The sequence below is a fragment of the Orcinus orca genome, chromosome 14 (assembly GCF_937001465.1).
Source record: "Orcinus orca chromosome 14, mOrcOrc1.1, whole genome shotgun sequence".
NCBI classification, from domain to species: domain Eukaryota; kingdom Metazoa; phylum Chordata; class Mammalia; order Artiodactyla; family Delphinidae; genus Orcinus; species Orcinus orca.
The window spans coordinates 63,647,518-63,666,840 of NC_064572.1; the positions used below are offsets into that span (position 1 = coordinate 63,647,518).

At 41.2% G+C, this 19,323-nt stretch overlaps 1 protein-coding gene across 12 annotated transcripts in view; it reads left to right on the forward strand.

The window, feature by feature from the left end:
- The first annotated feature begins 1,317 nt into the window (after positions 1–1,317).
- Positions 1,318–19,323, forward strand: part of BTRC (beta-transducin repeat containing E3 ubiquitin protein ligase) — a 184,464-nt gene continuing 166,458 nt past the window's right edge. For 4 of the 12 annotated variants that reach the window (XR_004482645.2, XM_033425813.2, XM_004268474.3 and 1 more), the window contains exon 1: positions 1,318–1,472. Coding sequence is in view for 5 of the 12 variants with exons in the window: in XM_033425813.2 (XP_033281704.2) it covers positions 1,425–1,472 (48 nt within the window). In the remaining 7 variants the exon portion in view is untranslated. Of the gene's footprint in view, positions 1,473–1,499; positions 1,869–17,699; positions 17,736–19,323 lie in introns of those variants that run through there. The other 8 variants (XM_033425823.2, XM_049696935.1, XM_049696938.1 and 5 more) reach the window with 6 other exon arrangements.

The following is a 19,323-nucleotide window of genomic DNA, read 5'->3' on the forward strand; positions in this document are numbered from 1 at the left end:
AGACACTAGTCTCTTCAAGCTGCCTAGGATTGCTTTAGCTTTTTTGGCAACCATGTCATATACTGCCTTAGTCCTATGAGAAGCTGCAGGTAGTTTTCATATGAATGAGTTTTGAGTCTTCATTTTGCAGTAGTGTAAAACTTTTTTTTTTAATTCAAGAGTAAAACTTTTTATTAACTTAAAGTCTATTATGTATTAGGTATTGTGCTGAGTTCTGAGGATGTAGGGATGAGTAGGACAAAGTATCAACATACTAGAAATGTAAGCTCCATAAGACTGGGTCTATTGCGTTCACTACTGAATCCCCCCCATCTCTTGGCACAATGTCTGCACACGGTTATATGCTGTTTGTTGAATGAAAGAATGAATAAAATAGTTTACAATGGAAAATTTCCTTATAACCGAAAAGGTATTTCCCTAATTCACTTATTTTATAAACTCAGATATTTTGTACAGCATATCACTTTTAGCCCAACCCTAGTGTTTTTTCCACTTAGGTTAAACCCAATTTCCAAAATAAATTCGTACTGTCCCTTTTAAGGCCAAACTAAATACTTACATGCTTTATTTATTGGATGGCCATTATATTCCACCATTAAAGGCCTTTTGCAAGTACCCATTTAACCCTTAACGCAGGGCTTACATCTCAGGGTTAGCAGTAGAGGCCATGGTTTCTGAGTGCTAAACACCCGAGAATTTCCTGAGCCGAGTTCTATTCGGCCCTGATTTACTGTGGATTAGAATAAGGTGACAGGCAGAAATGTGCGGCGATGACTTAGGAGGACCTTGAAATTCTGCATTAGTCTATAAGGTGCTGCCAGGTGCCCATAGGCCAAACGCCTCTAGGTTGAAATCCGTCCCCCAGACGCCAGACATATGAATTTTGGGGGCGTCCAGTTTTCTACAACCACAGTTAGGGAGGCCCTAGGACCTTTGTCCTCTCACAGTTTTTTCCAGTATTTGGGCTACAGGTGAGGCACTGGTCGCCATCTTGATATCAATTGCCAGACAAGACGCCACTGGCGTCGCTCGGTAACCACGGAGACACCGATGCCCCTCCCATTTCCCAGCCCTAGAAGCTGTAAACTACGATTCCCATACGCTGATTCTCTACTTGACTGCCCGTTGTCTAGATGCGGCTTGTCAGCCACCGCGACCCTACCGCAGTGAACCGCGGGAGTTGCAGTTCGCGGTGTGGCCTCATTTTTTTCCGGCGGGAAGTCCCAGAACTACAAATCCCGTGAGCCAGCGGGCTCACGCACGCGCACGGAACAGCTGATCCTCCCTGGCCCCCCTGCGGGTGCCTGAGAGGTAAGAGGGCGGGGAGAAGGAAGAGGAGGCGGGATCCGGGCTCTGCGTTGGTTGCGGCCTGGCACCAAGGGGGCGGCCCCGGCGGAGTGCGGACTCGGTGGCTGTTGACGAGCATGGACCCGGCCGAGGCGGTGCTGCAGGAAAAAGCGCTCAAGTTTATGGTGAGGAGAATGTGCAGGCCGGGGAACGGTGGAGGCGGTGGCGTTGGCGGCGTCGCTCAGGCTCGGGTCTGGGCCGCCATCCCGCTGGAGGAGGGGGCAGCGGGACCCTGGGCCGAGGCCGGGGCCGGGGGCGGAGGCGGCTGAAGGGACGGGACGGGAGTTCCTGGGAGGTAGGAGGGGTTGCGGAGAGGACCCGGAGGTGGGGGGCAGCAGCTCCGCCATCTTGTGGATGAGAGGCCAAGTGACAGCAGGAGCTTAATCGGGGAGGGGGCTCTGGGCGGCGCGCAGGGCCCTGGAGGGAAAGGGGCGTAGGGACAGTTACTGAAGAGCGGAGGAAGCCAGGAGGAGAGACGCCGTGAGGCCGCTGGCAGGGCCTTCCTTGTGTGAGGGTTACGGGTGAGGCCCGGGAGAAGAGGTGCATTCAGGAGTGGGGAAGGGGAGCGCGGGATAGTGGGAGGAGAGATATTGGGAGTGGGAGGTGGGTGGGAAACGGGCAGTGCTGGATGCAGCTGGATCCAAGGTTAGAGGAGAGAAAGACAGGGCTGGTGGGAGACAGATTTGTAGAGTTAAGTGGGAGAGATAGCCTTTGCCTTCAGGGTACAATCCCAGCTTGGCCAAACTAATGTTGACAAACTCTGGAAAGGACTAGGCCTTACTTAGGAAGAAAAGGACTGGGGATGGGGATCTAGCGCTATGATGACAGTCTCTGAGAATGGAAGGGGGTTGACTAGGAACCAGAATTACAAATATCAGGAAAGGGGCTACATCCTCTAGTTTGAAAGGAGAAGACAGGAGAGGTTCATTGGCTGGGGAAACCTAGGTACAGGAGATTAGGGGCAAAATTAATAACTAATAGGGTAAAACAAAACTTAGTGCTAAATTGTAGAGATAGTAAAATGAGGGGACCGGATGCTGTACTACTTTCTGGGAAAGGAAAGGCCATGGAGAATCCAAAGACCCATAAGAAGTGATAAGATCAATGGAGAAATTCAGGAGATAAAAGGGGGAATGCAGGTAGTGAGGAATGGCTGATGTCAGGATTGGTAGTTTTGAGTTTTAGGTTGAAGCACAGTATGAACTTGGACTGGATTTTGTGGGTGTGTTTAAATCCTTTGGAATCTAGTTCTTTAACTTTGAATCATGCTTTTCTGTTTTTGATATGTGTATGTTTGGCAAATTTGTGGAGTCTGATATTTGATGCTTTTAATCTGATGCTTCATTTGTATATCCTAGTTGTAAAACCAGACTTTGTGGTTACAGAATGATGGGATGCATAGACTTACTTCTGTCTTAGCAGGTGGACATAGAGACGTTGATATTACTTGCAGTCTAGTTTTGCTTTTTCCAGAAGTAATTGTAACCTGTCACTCCAAATCTTATTTCTTTTGTCAGTTATTTTGTGTCTTTGCCTGAGATACCCAAATTTAAACAAACATGGACATTAACCTAATTGAATTTAGGCTTTAAACTGCCCCATTTACAAGAATACTGGTCAGATTTACTATGACTTTACTTACTTTGTATTAGTACTTTCAGAAACACCTAACTAAAGTTCAAGTGTATCTTTAATAAAATTCTGTTAGGCCTGAAGAAGGTTCTTGAGTTTCTACCAAATGTTGAAATTCTAAAATATTAAGAAGAGGCTTTGAAATTTTTTTGGACTATAGAAGTGAGAGGAAGTTGCTTTGTATCTACAGCCAGCTTCTAGATTTGAGTCAGAAAAGTGGCAGTTGCTTATTTTTGTTTTCCTGCTTAGAGATTGACTCAATCCTAATCTTGACATGTATCAGGTTTATGGAATAATGTGGTTTAAAGATCATAAAGAGACATTATGAGATCATCTTCTTTACTCCCCATTAGACGTCAGCCTAGGAACATTTTCAACCAATTGATCTCTGCTTGGCACCAGTGAGTTGTTTTGATAATGGTCTCCTGATTGAGTTAAAGTTGAGCTAGAGATGGCCGTGTAGTAGTTTACAGCTTTTGGGACGCCACACATTATTAAATGTTGAGTCAGTTTCCATAGGGAGAAACCAATTCTTCTTCAGTTTTACAATAGTTACTTTCATTTTTGACCTTGCCTGCTATTGTGGCTGCTGTTTGAGCAAAGGCCAACTGGAAGAGGGTCACCAAGAATGACACCTTAGGGCTTCCCTGGTGGCACAGTGGTTGAGAGTCCGCCTGCCGATGCAGGGGACATGGGTTCGTGCCCCAGTCCGGGAAGATCCCACATGGCGCAGAGCGGCTAGGCCCGTGAGCCATGGCCGCTGAGCCTGCATGTCCGGAGCCTGTGCTCCGCAACAGGAGAGGCCACAACAGTGAGAGGCCCGCGTACCGCAAAAAAAGAAAAAAAAAAAAAAGAATGACACCTTAATAACTGAAACAGAACAGAGAGTTAGAGATTTTGTATTCCTTTTTAGCTCAGTAACAGTCTTATTATGAATCTAAGTCACAACTTGCCTTTGGTCCCATTTACCCTGTTATAACATGTCTGTTTCCTTAGTCAGTTGAGATAGGAAGATATTTTGTGTTTGCACCTAGTAATTAGTGCACAGTACACATGCAAGGATTATCCTTTTAATAAAATTGAAGTTGTTGATAGTATTTGGCTTTATTTTGTCCTTATCCCTTCCTTCAGTTGTGAGTTGTGAATGATAATTTTTATACCGATGCCTGATTTCCACTGTTTAAGAAAATGTAGGGCTTCCCTGGTGGCGCAGTGGTTGAGAGTCCACCTGCCAATGCAGGGTACACGGGTTCGTGCCCTGGTCCAGGAAGATCCCACATGCTGCGGAGCAGCTGGGCCTGTGAGCCATGGCCGCTGAGCCTGCATGTACGGAGCCTGTGCTCCGCAACAGGAGAGGCCACAACAGTGAGAGGCCCGCGTACCGCTAAAAAAAAAAAAAAAGAAAATGTAAAATTTGTTTAAAAAGCAACATGAAATGATATTCTCTTTCATGAATTTTGTTCATTATTATATTGACATAGTACTTTGATTAGAAATTTTATAATAAAATCTTATCAATGAGACTGGTAATTCAGATTTGACCATAATTCACACATGGTCTAGACTTAAAGTTTACCTTTGGATTTTTGAGATATATCTATGTGTCTATCCTTCTGTATCCTACCTGTCTATATGACAAGTTGAGGGATGAATTTGAAGATTTTTTGTTTGTTTTGTTTTTATTTTTGGCTGCATTGCGTCTTCGTTGCTGCACGCGGACTTTCTCTAGTTGTGGCGAGTGGGGGCTACTCTTCGTTGTGGTGCACGGGCTTCTCATTGTGGTGGCTTCTCGTTGTGGAACACGGGCTCTGGGTACACGGGCTTCAGTAGTTGTGACACACAGGCTCAGTAGTTGTGGCTCGTGGGCTCTAGAGCACAGGCTTAGTAGTTGTGGCGCACGGGCGTAGTTGCTCCGCGGCATGTGGGATCTTCCCGGGGCAGGGCTCGAACCCGTGTCTCCTGCATTGGCAGGCAGATTCTTAACCACTGCACCACCAGGGAAGTCCTTGAAGTTTATTTTTAAATGGACAGGATAAACCAATCCCAGGATCTTAGAACTGGGAAAATTTGACGCATGCATGAAATAATTTTAGGACATATAAAATAGTTTTTTAAAGAATTGAAAGATAAGTGAAAGTGTAAAGGGTAACTTGCTGTGTAACAAAGATAAATCTGTGGTTGACTGATGCATTTTCTGTTTCACTTGGTGTTGGCTGGGGTGCCAGCGTTTCTGGAATGTTCAAAATGGCCACCTTCTGTCATGGCTGGCCACTGGATGAAAGTTCAGCTAGCAGTAATGCCTTCTGTCCTACTTTATGTGGGCCTCCTTTCTCTAAATGGCCTTTCAGTTTCCTTAAAGCATGATGCCTGGTGTCTAAGAAGGAGCATTCCAGGAGATAGGAAATAGAAACCAGTCAGCCAATTCTCCTAAGTCCTAGGTTTGGGAGTTGAGAATGCTGCCATTGGTCAAAGACAGTCAAGGCCAGCCCAGAGTCAGAGGGAGGGAAAATAATCTCTACCTGTAGACAAGAAGAGAGGTATGCATAAACAGAGAGAAACTGCTGGGGGCCATGCCCTTTTGAGACTGGCTACCACAGATGCTATTCTAGTTGGATGCTCAGGATAAAAATACAAATGGGATCAGCCAAATTTGTGGGTAATAACGCTAGGAATGCTTTGGAGGCATCTCTTTTTTGAGGTTAACTTCTTAAGGAGCTAACATGATCTCCTGCATGACTTGTCTTAATAATGTTACTGTAGAGATAATACTGGATGAATTGATAGGATTCAGGAACTTTTCTTTTTTGCCTGAGAACCATATATATCTAAAAGCAAGAAACTGCATTTTAAAATAAGTATTCAGATTTCTCACTATGTTGGGCTTTTCTTTAAAACAGTGAGGTTGATTACCAGCTGGTTGGATGGACATTTGAAACTAGTTCTTAGTTTGTCAGAATTTCTATATATCTGTTACCTGTTCTCAATTTAAATTAGCCTTCAGTTTCTTTTCTGAATACTCATATAGGTATTGGGGTATGGAATTACAAATTAATGATAATTCTCTGCGTTCATTTTCTTGATTCATGTTTGTAATGTACATAATAAATTATTGGAAGTGAATTATTAGATTGGAGTAAAAATTCTTCTACTTTGAATGATTGCCAGAAATTTTTTTTTTTTTTTTTTTTTGCGGCACGTGGGCCTGTCACTGTTGTGGCCTCTCCCGTTGCGGAGCACAGGCTCCGGACGCGCAGGCTCAGCGGCCATGGCTCATGGGCCCAGCCGCTCCGCAGCATGTGGGATCCTCCCAGACCGGGGCATGAACCCGTGTCCCCTGCATCAGCAGGCGGACTCTCAACCACTGAACCACCAGGGAAGCCCTGCCAGAAATTTTTTATTGCTAAATTAGAAAATGAACTTTCAAAGGAGACTACTTGTTATTCTATATTTTTTGTGTATTGTTTAAATCCTAAAAGAAAATAACCGGTTAAGAATTTTTTTCCCTTTCTAAAGGGAGATGGTACATTATGCAAGATCTTGATCATGTATAGATAAAATTATTTGTGGTAAATGGCATTACAATTAAAAAACGAATGAGAATGAAGAAAGAAAAAAGGATCTTTGTGGTATTAAAATATTTTAAAATACCATGTGCTTTCTAGCAATATTTTAATACAGCATGAAGGTGCTTTCTAAATGTATATAATAAGAATTCACTGTGGATAAAGTAGAAAATATTTACCAATGTTTAACAACTTGGTCACTATAAAGAAAACTGCTTTCTTCCTTAATAAATCAATCCCAGCATCCTAACATTGGCAGTGGAGGAGGGGAAAATCTCTATGGGAAAGGTCCACCTGATCTTACCATTTCAACTAGTATTCTGTAAGATTCACCTTGTCCTGGGGAATCTCTGGATAATTCCCTTTAGATTTCTGAAGCCTGATTGAAAACAGAGCTAGAACATTTTACAGAAGACTCAGAGATAACAACAGAAGAATAGATACTGAGAGTAATTTTGAACTAAGAATAAGATTTGTTCTCTGGGGCACTACAATCATAGTTCCTGGATTGCCTTTGTATGTGGCCAGGGTGAGGATGGGGAGCAGGGAAGCAAAAGCCACAGAGCTGGGAGAGAATTCCTGCCTGCTTAAGGTGAACGCTTTGAGTTGGAACTTCCTTCTGAGGTCTTGCTCCTTTCTGAGATTTGGCTCTCCCTTCAGGGTATACTTGCCTTCCTATTCCTAGGCTTGTGACTGACCTGACCTGACTCTGTCTGTGTCAATAATAGGATACCACAGTAGAAATGGGAGGGTTGTGTTTATTTATTTTTCTTTGTTTTTTTTTTAAATATGATCAGCCATGAATAGCTAATATGTATTTACTTAGTGTTTACTGTTTGCTATTCTAAATTCTTTACATATACTATTATTTCATTTAATCTTCCCAATAATCCTGTAAGATAGATTCAGTACTATTGTTACTCCCATTTTCAGATGAGGAAACTGATTCCAGGGAGGTTAAGTAACTTGCACAAAGTCTCTCTGCTTAGCAAGAAGCCTGAGATCAAACCCAGGCAGTCTGACTTGAAACCCTCATTTGCACTGTGTTTCATCCTTGAAGAGCAGAGAAACAATGGAATATGATGGCACATTTCTTTGCTGGTCCGATGGGCCAGAGTGGAGAGTTACCGTCCAGACTTATATATAGATTTATTTTATTTTATTTTACCTTTTTTTTTGTTTTTTTTTGCGGTACGCGGGCCTCTCACTGCTGTGGCCTCTCCCGTTGTGGCGCACAGGCTCCGGACGCACAGGCTCAGTGGCCATGGCTCATGGGTCCAGCTGCTCCGCGGCATCTGGGATCTTCCCGGACCGGGGCACGAACCCATGTCCCCTGCATCGGCAGGCGGACTCTCAACCACTGCGTCACCAGGGAAGCCCTATATATAGATTTCTGATCATTTGAATTACTGAGGAAACGGAGTTGTCACGGTATCATTGTATCAATTGGCTATTGCTGAGTAATAAAGACCCACAAAATGTCATGGCAATACGATGATAGTTATTTATTCTCATGAATATGTGGATTTGCTGAATATTGGATGACATAGACTGAATTTTGTTGGGTCACTCTGGATTTGGCTGCTCACTCAGGACTGTTCCACATGTTATTCTGGGACTCAGACTGTAGAGGCAGTGACTTCCCAGGCAGAGCTGTCCTCATAGCTATAGTAGAGGCACAAAAGAGCAAGCCCAGTTGTTCAAGTGCCTTTCAATCATTGGTTGTATTATACCAGCTGATATTCCATTAACCAAAGTAAATCACATGGTCAAGTCAAGAGATGGGAAGTATACTCTGCCCATAGAAGGAGTGGAAGAGAGAGCAACTTGCACAATAATTTACTATAGTAATAATAACCTAGTATACTTGATTTATAGAAGAATGATAAAATGCTTACTATTACAACTATTGTGCTTTCTTTCTGCTCTCCCTTGTTGGCACTATTCTGACTAGCACTTTCACATTTTGGTTACTGAACAACACCTATTGGTTGGATACTTCCAGAATCACAATTTAATACAGCAGGTGTCTTTGTATTATGTCATGTAGAAAAAAAAAAGTGTAAAGAAATAATCAGAATCTTGACTTTAATCCACAGTGATGCCCTGGAAAGTTCATCAGTATCACAATTCTTTTTTTCTGTACTTGGGAAGGATAAGGTTGATGTCACTCGAGTAGCATTTGTAACAGAATTTGAACTGTAACAGAATTTGAATCGAGGTCATACATAATGCCCTTGGTATTACGTTCAGCGCTCTTAAACTCCTTCTCTGAACGTAAACTTAAGGCTGTAACGATATTTTCTGATGTCTGGGGGACTTTCAGGCTTTCACTGAAAAGTCATGGAAACAGAATTGTAGCATGTGGATAATGTTTTTGCAGCATGGATATGTAAGTCCTTGTACTTCTTAGCAAGTACTACACTAAACTGTTAATGTGCTTTTTGTGAAATGCTAGATTATGGGTAATATTTCAAAATATTTGGCATCTGAAGATGTATTAGGAAACACACAAAAAAAGCATCACTTAGGTGATTTTTCTTTTCTTTTTCTTTTCTTTTTTTTTTTTTAAGAAGATGTTGGGGGTAGGAGTTTATTAATTAATTTATTTATTTTTGCTGTGTCGGGTCTTCGTTTCTGTGCGAGGGCTTTCTCTAGCTGCGGCAGGCGGAGGCCACTCTTCATCACGGTGCGTGGGCCTCTCACTATTCACGGCCTCTCTTGTTGCGGAGCGCAGGCTCCAGACGCGAGAGCTCAGTAGTTGTGGCTCACGGGCCTAGTTGCTCCGCGGCATGTGGGATCCTCCCAGACCAGGGCTCGAACCTGTGTCCCCTGCATTAACAGGCAGATTCTCAACCACTGCACCACCAGGGAAGCCCCGACTTTTCTTTTCTATATATTCCTTAATGTTTTCTACATTTTTGACGGTGAATATGTATTGTTTTTAATCAGAAAAATTAAAGTTTAATATATTTAATGTATACTTTATAAAACAAGTACCCCAAATGAAGACCTGCACTTGATCATGGACTACAGTGTAGCAAGTGTACTGGCCAGTGGACTGACAGTGGTGGCTTGAATAGACAACTGACTCTGAGCTCATTTTCTTAACTGAAAAGTCTTAATTGTTAGTCTTACCTAGTTAAGAAGGGTCTCTCTTTCTCTCTTTCTCCCCCGCCTCAGTTCATTTTAAATTGTAAATTGCCATGTATAATGTGTTAATTGATAAATTATGCTACTTAAACTCCTATATGTATCCAAGTTTTCATTGGAAATTTAGAACTCTATGGTCCTAAATTGTGCTGGAGCACTGCATTTTCCTGTTAAGTAGTACTTGACAAAATGAGTGAGTTGACAACTGAAAACGAGGCATGCCGTGTGATTTGATAAAAATATAAACATAAACCGAGTGCAAAACATTATGTTACACGTGGAGGGAACTGGTTATGGGGGCAGGAGGGGATGAAGACACAAAGTTAAGTATTATCAAACTTCTGTCTTCTCTAGAACTTCACAGTCTGTTGAGAAGATAGGCATTTATAAATATCTCTTAAGGCACACTTTGGTAAGTGCCAAAATAGAGGCACAAAGTGCTATAGAAGTTAAGGGAGGGGAAATTAGTTTTAACTGGAAAGATCTTTGGAAGGTTTGAAGAAGAGAGCTTCATATTGGACTTGTGGAATAGATAGATTTTGACAGACTTGTTTCTGAAGTGGGAAGTTCCAGGAAGAGGGCGTAGTTTAGGTAGAGGCCAGAAGATCAGGAGACGGCCAGCACAGTGTGAGTAGATGTGTATGATTTGAACATAAGGTGAATAGCAGACAAGAAGGAAAAGATAGATTGGGAGCCTAGGGAGTTTGGATTGAATCCAGTTTGTATTTAAGAATAATATTATAGTGTACTTGGTATGTGTCTATATAAGCTTTTATTGAAGTAAAATAAGTATACTTTTTAAAGAAATCATAAGTATACAGCTCATTGAATGTTTACCCAGTGGTCACTTCTGTGTAACTATTATCTTATATTTGTAGATTAGTTTTTGCCTTTACTGGTATTTAACTTCACATAAATGGAATCACTCCAGTATATATTCTCTAGTGTCTGGCATCTTTTGTCCCACATAAGAAGATTCATTCAGGTTGCTGTGTTAGGTGTAGTATGTTCATTTTTATTGCTATGCAGTATTCCACTGTGTGAATATACTTCAAATTTTTAGCCATTTTATTGTTGATGGACGTTTGGGTTATTTCCAGTTTTGGGTTACTGTGAATTGTGCTATTATGAATAATCTTGTACGTGTCTTTTCTTGTACGTATGTACATATTTCTGTTGGGTATATACCTAGGAGTGGAATTGCTGGGTCATAGGGTATGAAAAATGTTTAGCTTTAGTAGAGTCTATGAATTTTTTCCATTTCATACTTTCTACAGCACCATATGAGTTCCAGTTGCTGTACATTCTTGTAACATTTACTTGCTACTGTCTTTTTTCACTTCAGCCATACTAGTGGGTGAATGGTATTATTTGACTGTTTTAATTTGCATTTCCCTAATGACTGCTGTAATCAAGCACCTAAAAAGATTATTGAGGTTTTTGGCTTTTTTAGGTTTACTGGCTGTTTAGATATCCTCTTTTTTGAAGTGTCTGTTCATGCCTTGGTCATTTTTTTTTTTTTAAATTGGATTGTCTGCCTTTTTCTTGTTGATCTATTCCCTATATTCTGAAAAATACAATACAAATCTTTCAACAAATATATGGTTCTTTTGTAGGAATGTGTGTTTTGTTTTCAGATTTTTTTCATTTAAGAGATCAGTAAAAAAGTCACAAGATTTTGAGACTACAAAATACCTACACGGGATTTACAGGGTTAACGTTTTTTTTTCTTACACAACCAATACTTGAAGAAGCAGCACCACTGTCAGCACCATTTTATAAATGAACGAAGGAGATTTTTAATGCCACAGAAGTAGAAAACACATAATCTCAGAATAAAGGAAACTCTTTGAGGTAGGCAAAATAATGCCTTCCCCCCACCCCCCACCCAAGATAGACAGTCTAATCCCAAGAACCTGTGAATATGTTAAATTACAGGGCAAAGGGGAGTTAAGGTAACAGATGGAATTTGGTTGCTAATCAGCTGACTTTATTTTTAATTTTTTACCATACCACGCAGCGTGCGGGATCTTAGTTCCCTGACCAGGGATTGAACCCGTGCCCCCTGCAGTGGAAGTGTAGAGTCTTAACCACTGGACCGCCAGGGAAGTCCCTCAGCTGACTTTAAAATAGGGAGATTGTCCTGGATAATCCAGGTTGGGCTCAGTGTAATCACAAGGGACCCTAAATGTGTAAGAGGGAGGCTGAAGAGGAGGTCATAGTGATGACGTGTGAGAACTCAATCCACTGTTGCTGATTTTGAAGATGCCGTAAGAGAGCCCTGAGCCAAGGAATGTGAGCAGCTTCTAGAAGCAGGAAAGGAAAAGCTAAGCCTCCAGAAAAGAACATATCCCTGCTGAGGCCTTGATTTTCGGCTCAGTGAGACCCATTTCAGACTTCAGAACTACAGGACTGTCAAATAATAAATTAATGTTGCTTTAAGCCACTAAGTATGTGGTACTTTTTTAAAGTAGCCATGGCAAATTAATAGTCTCTCTTAAGATAGTTAACCTAATTGGGGTGTCTGTTTGTGGATAAAATACACATACATATAACATCACTATATTTATTTTTAGTGTTTGGTAACTACCAGTGCAATTCTTTCTCTTTCTCTTAATATTTTATTTTGAATCAACTCAGAATTACAGAAAAGTTTCAAGTACAACACAAATGATACTTTTTCCTGAATCATTTGAGAGTAAGTTGTCACATCATCACCAAATGCTTTAGTGTATATTTTCTGCAAACAAGGACATTCTATATAAGACAACCATCAAAATTCAGAAATTAACATACAGTACAATTACAGATCTAACCCCTTAGACCCCATTCAAACTTTGCCAGTTGTTCTAATAATGTTCTTTTTTTAAAAAATATTTATTTATTTGCTTACACAGGGTCTTCGTTTCGGCAGGCGGGCTCCTTAGTTGCAGCTCTCCAGCTCCTTAGCTGCAGCACATGGGCTCCTTAGTTGTGGCAGAGGGCTCCTTAGTTGCAGTACACAGGCTCCTTAGTTGTGGCATGCGAACTCTTAGTTGTGGCATGCATATGGGATCTAGTTCCCTGACCAGGGATGGAACCTGGGCCCCCGGCATTGGGAGTGCGAAGTCTTATCCACTGCGCCACCAGGGAAGTCCCTCTAGTAATGTTCTTTATAACAAAAGAGTCTAATTCAGAATCACGTACTGAAATTAGTTGTCATGTCTCCTTCAGTCTGGAACGGTTCCTGTCTTTAACTTTCATGACTATGGCACTTTTGAAGATTATAGGCTAGTTATTTTGTAGAATGATTCCTCAATTTGGGTTTATCTGATGATGTTTCCTCGTGATTAGATTTGGTCCTGTATTTTTGGCAGAAATACCACAGAAGTGTTGCTTTATTTTACTTATTGCCTCCTGTTGGGTGACACATAATTTTTGTTTGTCTTACAACTTTTTTTACTTGATTAAAGTGGCACCTGCCAGTTTCTTCTTTAAAGCTAATGTTTTTGTAGTAAGTATCTTGTGGGAAGGTACTTTGAAACCATGTAACTATCTTATTCTTCATTAGATTTTCAATCTGTTTTTAACAGAATGAGTTTATGAATTCCTGTTTTATTTGATGGGTTATAATACTATCTTTTACTTATTGCCTACTATTCTTTTTTTTTTTTGGCTGTGTTGGGTCTTCGTTGCTGCACGCGGGCTTTCTCTAGTTGCGGCAAGTGGGGGCTACTCTTCGTTTAGGTGCGTGGGCTTCTCATTGTGGCGGCTTCTCTTGTTGTGGAGCACGGGCTCTAGGCATGTGGGCTTCAGTAGTTGCAGCACGTGGGCTCAGTAGTTGTGGCTCGCGGGCTCTAGAGCGTAGGCTCAGTAGTTGTGGTGCACGGGCTTTGTTGCTCCGCAGCATGCGGGATCTTCCCGGACCAGGGCTTGAACCTGTGTCCATTGCATTGGCAGGCAGATTCTTAACCACTGTGCCACCAGGGAAGCCCAGTCATTATTTCTTTTGACACTTAAATTGTTCCCTGTTTGGCCAGTGAGAGTGCTTTCAAACTGCTTTCTTTGTTATGTATTTCTGTCATTCTTTGAACATTGTACTTTTTTCCCCCAGCCCTGGAATCAGTGATTTCTCTTTTTTTTTCCGGTTTCTTTTAGTAGAGAATGATATATAGAAGTCAATATCTGGGTGTTAGGTATACACATTGCTATTGGGTGTCACTGCTCCCAAGTCCTCTCACTGGACAGAGATAGGGAATATATGTATGTGTAAATGTGTGTACACACGCGTGTGCACACACGTATTGCTATTTTAATTTTATCTACATATTTATTTGAAACCATGAGTTCACACAGGTATCTCCAATTCTAGTCTAACACAACAGGGTTTATCCAATAATTTGCTTTCCATAATTGTAACTCCCTTTTCTGTTAGTAAGTTGGCTCTCATTATCCTCAACATAATTTCTTTTTTTTTTCAACATAATTTCTTAATCAATCCCCCCTGTATGTGACCAGTCTCTCCTGTTGCTGCTGTTCCTGACACCCATCATGTGGATGCCATCCTCACCTTATCAGTCTCCAAAATCCCATATTAGGCTGCTGCCCCTAGCCCCCGTTAGAAGACCCTTCTCATTTCAGGCTCTGATACTGTGCACTAGGTTGCTCTCCTCACTCCATTTGGACTTGAGCACCTTGTGCAGGGCTACTAAGGCTGCCGTATTCCTGTATAGACATTCTCTTTATCCTGCTAGGGTTCTGACATCCTGCTGTAGGTCACTGCAGATCCCTCCATCCCATCTCATGTACACACTTGTTTTCTTTGACCCTCACTAAACTGAATACAGATTTTTCACTTTGTAAAACTGAAACTCTGTACGCATTAAACAGTCCCTGGCAATTGCCATTCAGTTGCCTTCAGTCCCTGGCAACTGCCATTCTACTTTGTTTCTATGAATGTGACTACTCTAGATACCTCATAAATGTGGCACCATACAGTATTTGTCTTTTTGTGACTGGCTTATTTTTCTTAGCATAATGTTCTCAAGGTTCATCCATGTCAAGGCATGTGTCAGAATTTCCTTCTTTTTTTTTTTTTTTGCGGTACGCGGGCCTCTCACTGCCGTGGCCTCTCCCGTTGCGGAGCACAGGCTCCGGACGCACAGGCTCAGCAGCCATGGCTCACGGGCCTTTCCACTCCACAGCATGTGGGATCTTCCCGGACCAGGGCACAAACCTGTGTCCCCTGCGTCGGCAGGCGGACTCTCAACCACTGCGCCACCAGGGAAGCCCAGAATTTCCTTCTTTTTTAAGGCTGAATAATATTCCGTTGTATGTATACATCACATTTTGTTTGTCCATTCATCTCTTGCCAGACACTTGGGATACTTTTACCTTTTGGCTATCGTGAATAATGCTGCTATGAACATGGGTCTACAAGTATCTCTTCAAGACCCCAAAACGCTTAATTTTTTTTTATCTTGATCTTTTGTTAGCACTTTTATGAATTCATCAGTTTTCCATCAGAGTTCTGAAAATGCTTATTCATTCAGTTCAGCAGTATAGTCAGTTACCAGAAACCTGTACTTGTCAGAGTCTTTTCCATGAATATTTTACCTTTTACATTTAGATGTACAGTCCGTCTGGAATTTTTATGTTTGATGTGAGGTAGAGGACAGAATTCAGTTTTGTTTTGTTTTTCATCTGTTGCGTTGCATGGTCACTTTTGTCATATACCACCTGTCTATATATGTGTGTGGGCTTGTTTACAGGACTTTTCTGTTCCAGTGGTCTATTTATCCTTGTGCCAATATCATACTTTCTTAATTACTATATTTTTATACCAATTCTTGATATTGGATACTGAATGTCCCTCAGCTTTTGCATGTCCGTATATATTGGAATCAGCTTAATTTCCACAAAACATCCTCCTATAACTTTTATTGGAATTGCATTGAATCTATATATAAGTTTGGGGAGAACTGAGATCTTAACACTATTGAATTTTATAATCTATGAAAATGGTATATCTTTCCATTTTTGGGGTCTGTAATTTCTCTGTGTAGGGACCTTTATATATCTTTTGTTAGATTTATTCCAGGTATTTGGTGTTTTTAGATGCTATTTTTAAAATTTAATTTTCTGTTGTTGAGTGTAAAGGTTTTTTAAACCCGAGCTCCATGACCTCCATTCAGTATAAACACATGGGAGTACTTTTTTCTGAAAGGTCTATAATTTATGTCTGAATCTGATTCCCACTGGGGGCAATAACAACAAAGAAGATTAGAATACCACTTTAGTTATTTGACTTTGAGTGGATTGGACTAGGGACGGGGGGGAACAGACAGGCAGGGAGGCTGCTTAAAGACTATGTAATAGTCTAGGCAAGAAGCCACGTGGGCTTGAGCTAGGGCAGTTGGTATGGAAAGAAGGAAAGATATTCAAGGAATATTCTGGAGATACAGTGAGTAAGGTTTGCCTGGAGTAGGCTAGGAGAAAAGAAAAAGAGAAAAGAGAAGAGTAAAATATGGCTGGTGTCAGGCGTGTTCAGGGCGATTAGTTAAAGGGAAGGTTGCCATAGCAGTAGGTATGGCAAAACAAGTATTTGATGGGTAAAGATATTGGAATAGTCCCTAACTTTAATAAGGAGACTAAATTTAAGATATACATATAGGGTTTCCCTGGTGGGGAACCAAGCAGATGAATATCCAAGCAGATTTGGGGACTCAGAGAAGTTTAGAAGGGCAGGATATAATTTCAGAGGGGAAAATAGTGACAAGGAGTCTGGGTGCAGATATTCTGGGGAGATTCAGTAGGCAGACAACATCAGTGAGTACTGAAAAGAGGCGGCAAATCCTGTTTCAAGTTTGGGCTCAAAAACAGAACTGGAATACCCAGCAAGGAACTAAAGAATTCAGTCTACTCATTAGTGCCCACTGCAGTAGTACTATACTTTATTATTTGGAGAGCATGTTAACATGTAGTGCAGATTCTCAGCTCCTCTTCCCTCCACTTAATTTAGTAGACCTCAAGAATCTGCATGTTTAACAGGCATCTCAGTGTTTCTGATAGAGATATTTTTCAGATCATACTTTGACAAAATATCTAGACTGCTGTGTCCTGGCCAGTGTACCAACACAGAGGGAGTGGGGGAAATATTGTGGCTAGAGCCAGAGTAAAAGGTGAAGCCTTGTACATGGGGAACATAGCAGGAAGCAGCTGAGTTAACTGGATTCAAGAGTGGAGGCAGGTGGTAATCATTTTGTAGTATGTAAATATATTAAATCAACATGTTGTACACCTTACACTTGCACAGTGTTATGTCAGTTATATCTCAGTAAAGCTGGAAAAAAACAGTGAAGGCAGAATGAGACAAACTTCATGGCAGAGGCTTAGAATCGCTTTGAGTTCCAACTGATTAGTAATAAGTTGGTTTCTAAAAACAATTTACTTCTGGGTGCTGTTTGCAGCTGGAGAATTTGGTGAACCATAGGGGCAGAAAAATTAACACGATAATGCCATTTATAAGAGATATATCTAGTAGAAGAGCAATAGCAACACCCCCAAATGTGGCCACTCTAGGTATGTTAAAATCACGTCACAATAAACTGGTAGTCCCTGCTGGTGCTATGAAGAAGTTGTGGATAGTTCTAACATTACTTTTATTGTTAATATTCCATGACCCTATTACATACATGAAGATAAATGACAACAGACTACCTCAACAGTTGTTTCATAGTGCTCTTAAGGTAATGTCTTGAGGTAATGTCAAGGAATGAAGGGAGAAGTTTGAGGAATCATTGAAGTGTTGCTTAAAGCAATAGGCATAACTGAATGGTAAGGAAATTTATGATGAAAGATTCGTCTTTTGTACAATTACATAGACTAGAGTTGTTCTTTTGAGCAGGGTCCTCAAGCTGACCTCAAGTGAGAGGCACAAAGCCACAGGCTTTCTGGTGAGTGAGAAATTGTCTGAAAAGGTCTTTTTATCTTCATCCCTTAGATTAAAAGCAGCATCAGCCACAGCATCAGAGGGAGATGTAATTGATACAATTAAATGAGGTAAAGTGTGAAGCAGCTTTCTAGTCCATAAGGATATAGTGGTGGTAATACTTTTACAACAATACTCTAGTTCAGGGCTTCCCTGGTGGCGCAGTGGTTGGGAGTCCGCCTGCCAATGCAGGGGACACAGGTTCGTGCCCCAGTCCGGGAAGATCCCACATGCCACGGAGGGCGGGGCCCGTGAGCCATGGCCTCTGAGCCTGCGCGTCCGCAGGCTCCACAACAGGAGAGGCCACAACAGTGAGAGGCCCGCCTACCACAAAAACAAAAACAAACAAACAAAAAAACTCTAGTTCAAAATAATTCACACAGATTTCCAAGGTTTATTGAATAGACATTCCACCCCTATTCCATTTTACTGTTTAAACGTGTATTTATTCATGTCTGCTGTGTGCATGTTTTTGGTCTTGGTTTTTTCTTTAAAAAATTAACGTTTAGTAAAATTGACTTTTTTTTAGTGTACAGGTCTCAGAATTCATGTAACCACCACCACTATCAGGATACACAACAGTTCCATCATCCCCCAAAAAACTACCTTGTACTATCTCCCCATCTTCCTAACTCCTGGGAGCTGTGATCTATTCTCCCTCACTTTAGTTTTATCTTTTTGAGAAAGTCATTTAATGGAATCATACAATATATAATCTTTTCGTACTGACTTCTTTCTCTCAGCATAATGCCTTTTAGATGATTCATCCAAGTTGTTGCATGTATCAATAGTTCATTCCTTTTTATTGCTTGGTAGTATTCCATTGTATGGAATACGGCCAGAGTGGCCGTAACATTTCGCATTACCACAGCAGTGTATGAGAGTTCTAGTTCTCCATCCTTGTCAGCACTTGGGATTGTTAGTATTTTTTATTTTAGCCATTCCAATAGGTATATAGTAGTATCTTATCGTGGTTTTAATTTGCATTTCCCTAGTGAATACCTCAGTTCTTGATGACTTTATCTGTTGGGCTCAAACACAAAAGCTAGTCATCCTAAGAAGAATCAGAAGAATGGTCATTAGAGTGATGTAACATTCTGTGAAACATTCCATGAAAGACTTTTGTAACATTAGCATTCTATAAAAGACTTTTTGTAAATATTTTAGAAAGGAGTTTGTGCTAATGAATGTTGATGGCTTTTCAATGAAGTGAGGGGTACTTTGAAACCTAGTTACAAAGTTTCAAGTAAGCCCTGTGACAGAATGAGAGAGTGACTTAAGAGTGTTTTTTTCTGGTGGCATTTGGTCTTATGTAGAGCACTTGTGGCTTTTAAACTGAGGAGATAGGCAAATGAAAAAGAAAAATATCTGATTACCTGATAGTTTTGTTTTGTTGGCACCGCGTAGCATGCGGGATCTTAGTTCCCCAACCAGGGATTGAACCTGCGCCCCCTGCAGTGGAAGTGCGGAGTCTTAACCACTGGACTACCAGGGAAGTCCCTACTTACAGTTTTTAGAAACAAAGCAAAATAAGTGAGAAACACTCATGGTCATCATGATCATTATCAACATTTACTGATCTCCTATTCTTGGTATAATTTTGAAAAACTTACTTATTCAGGGAAATAATTTAGATAGAGGAAAGGAGGCATTCCCTTG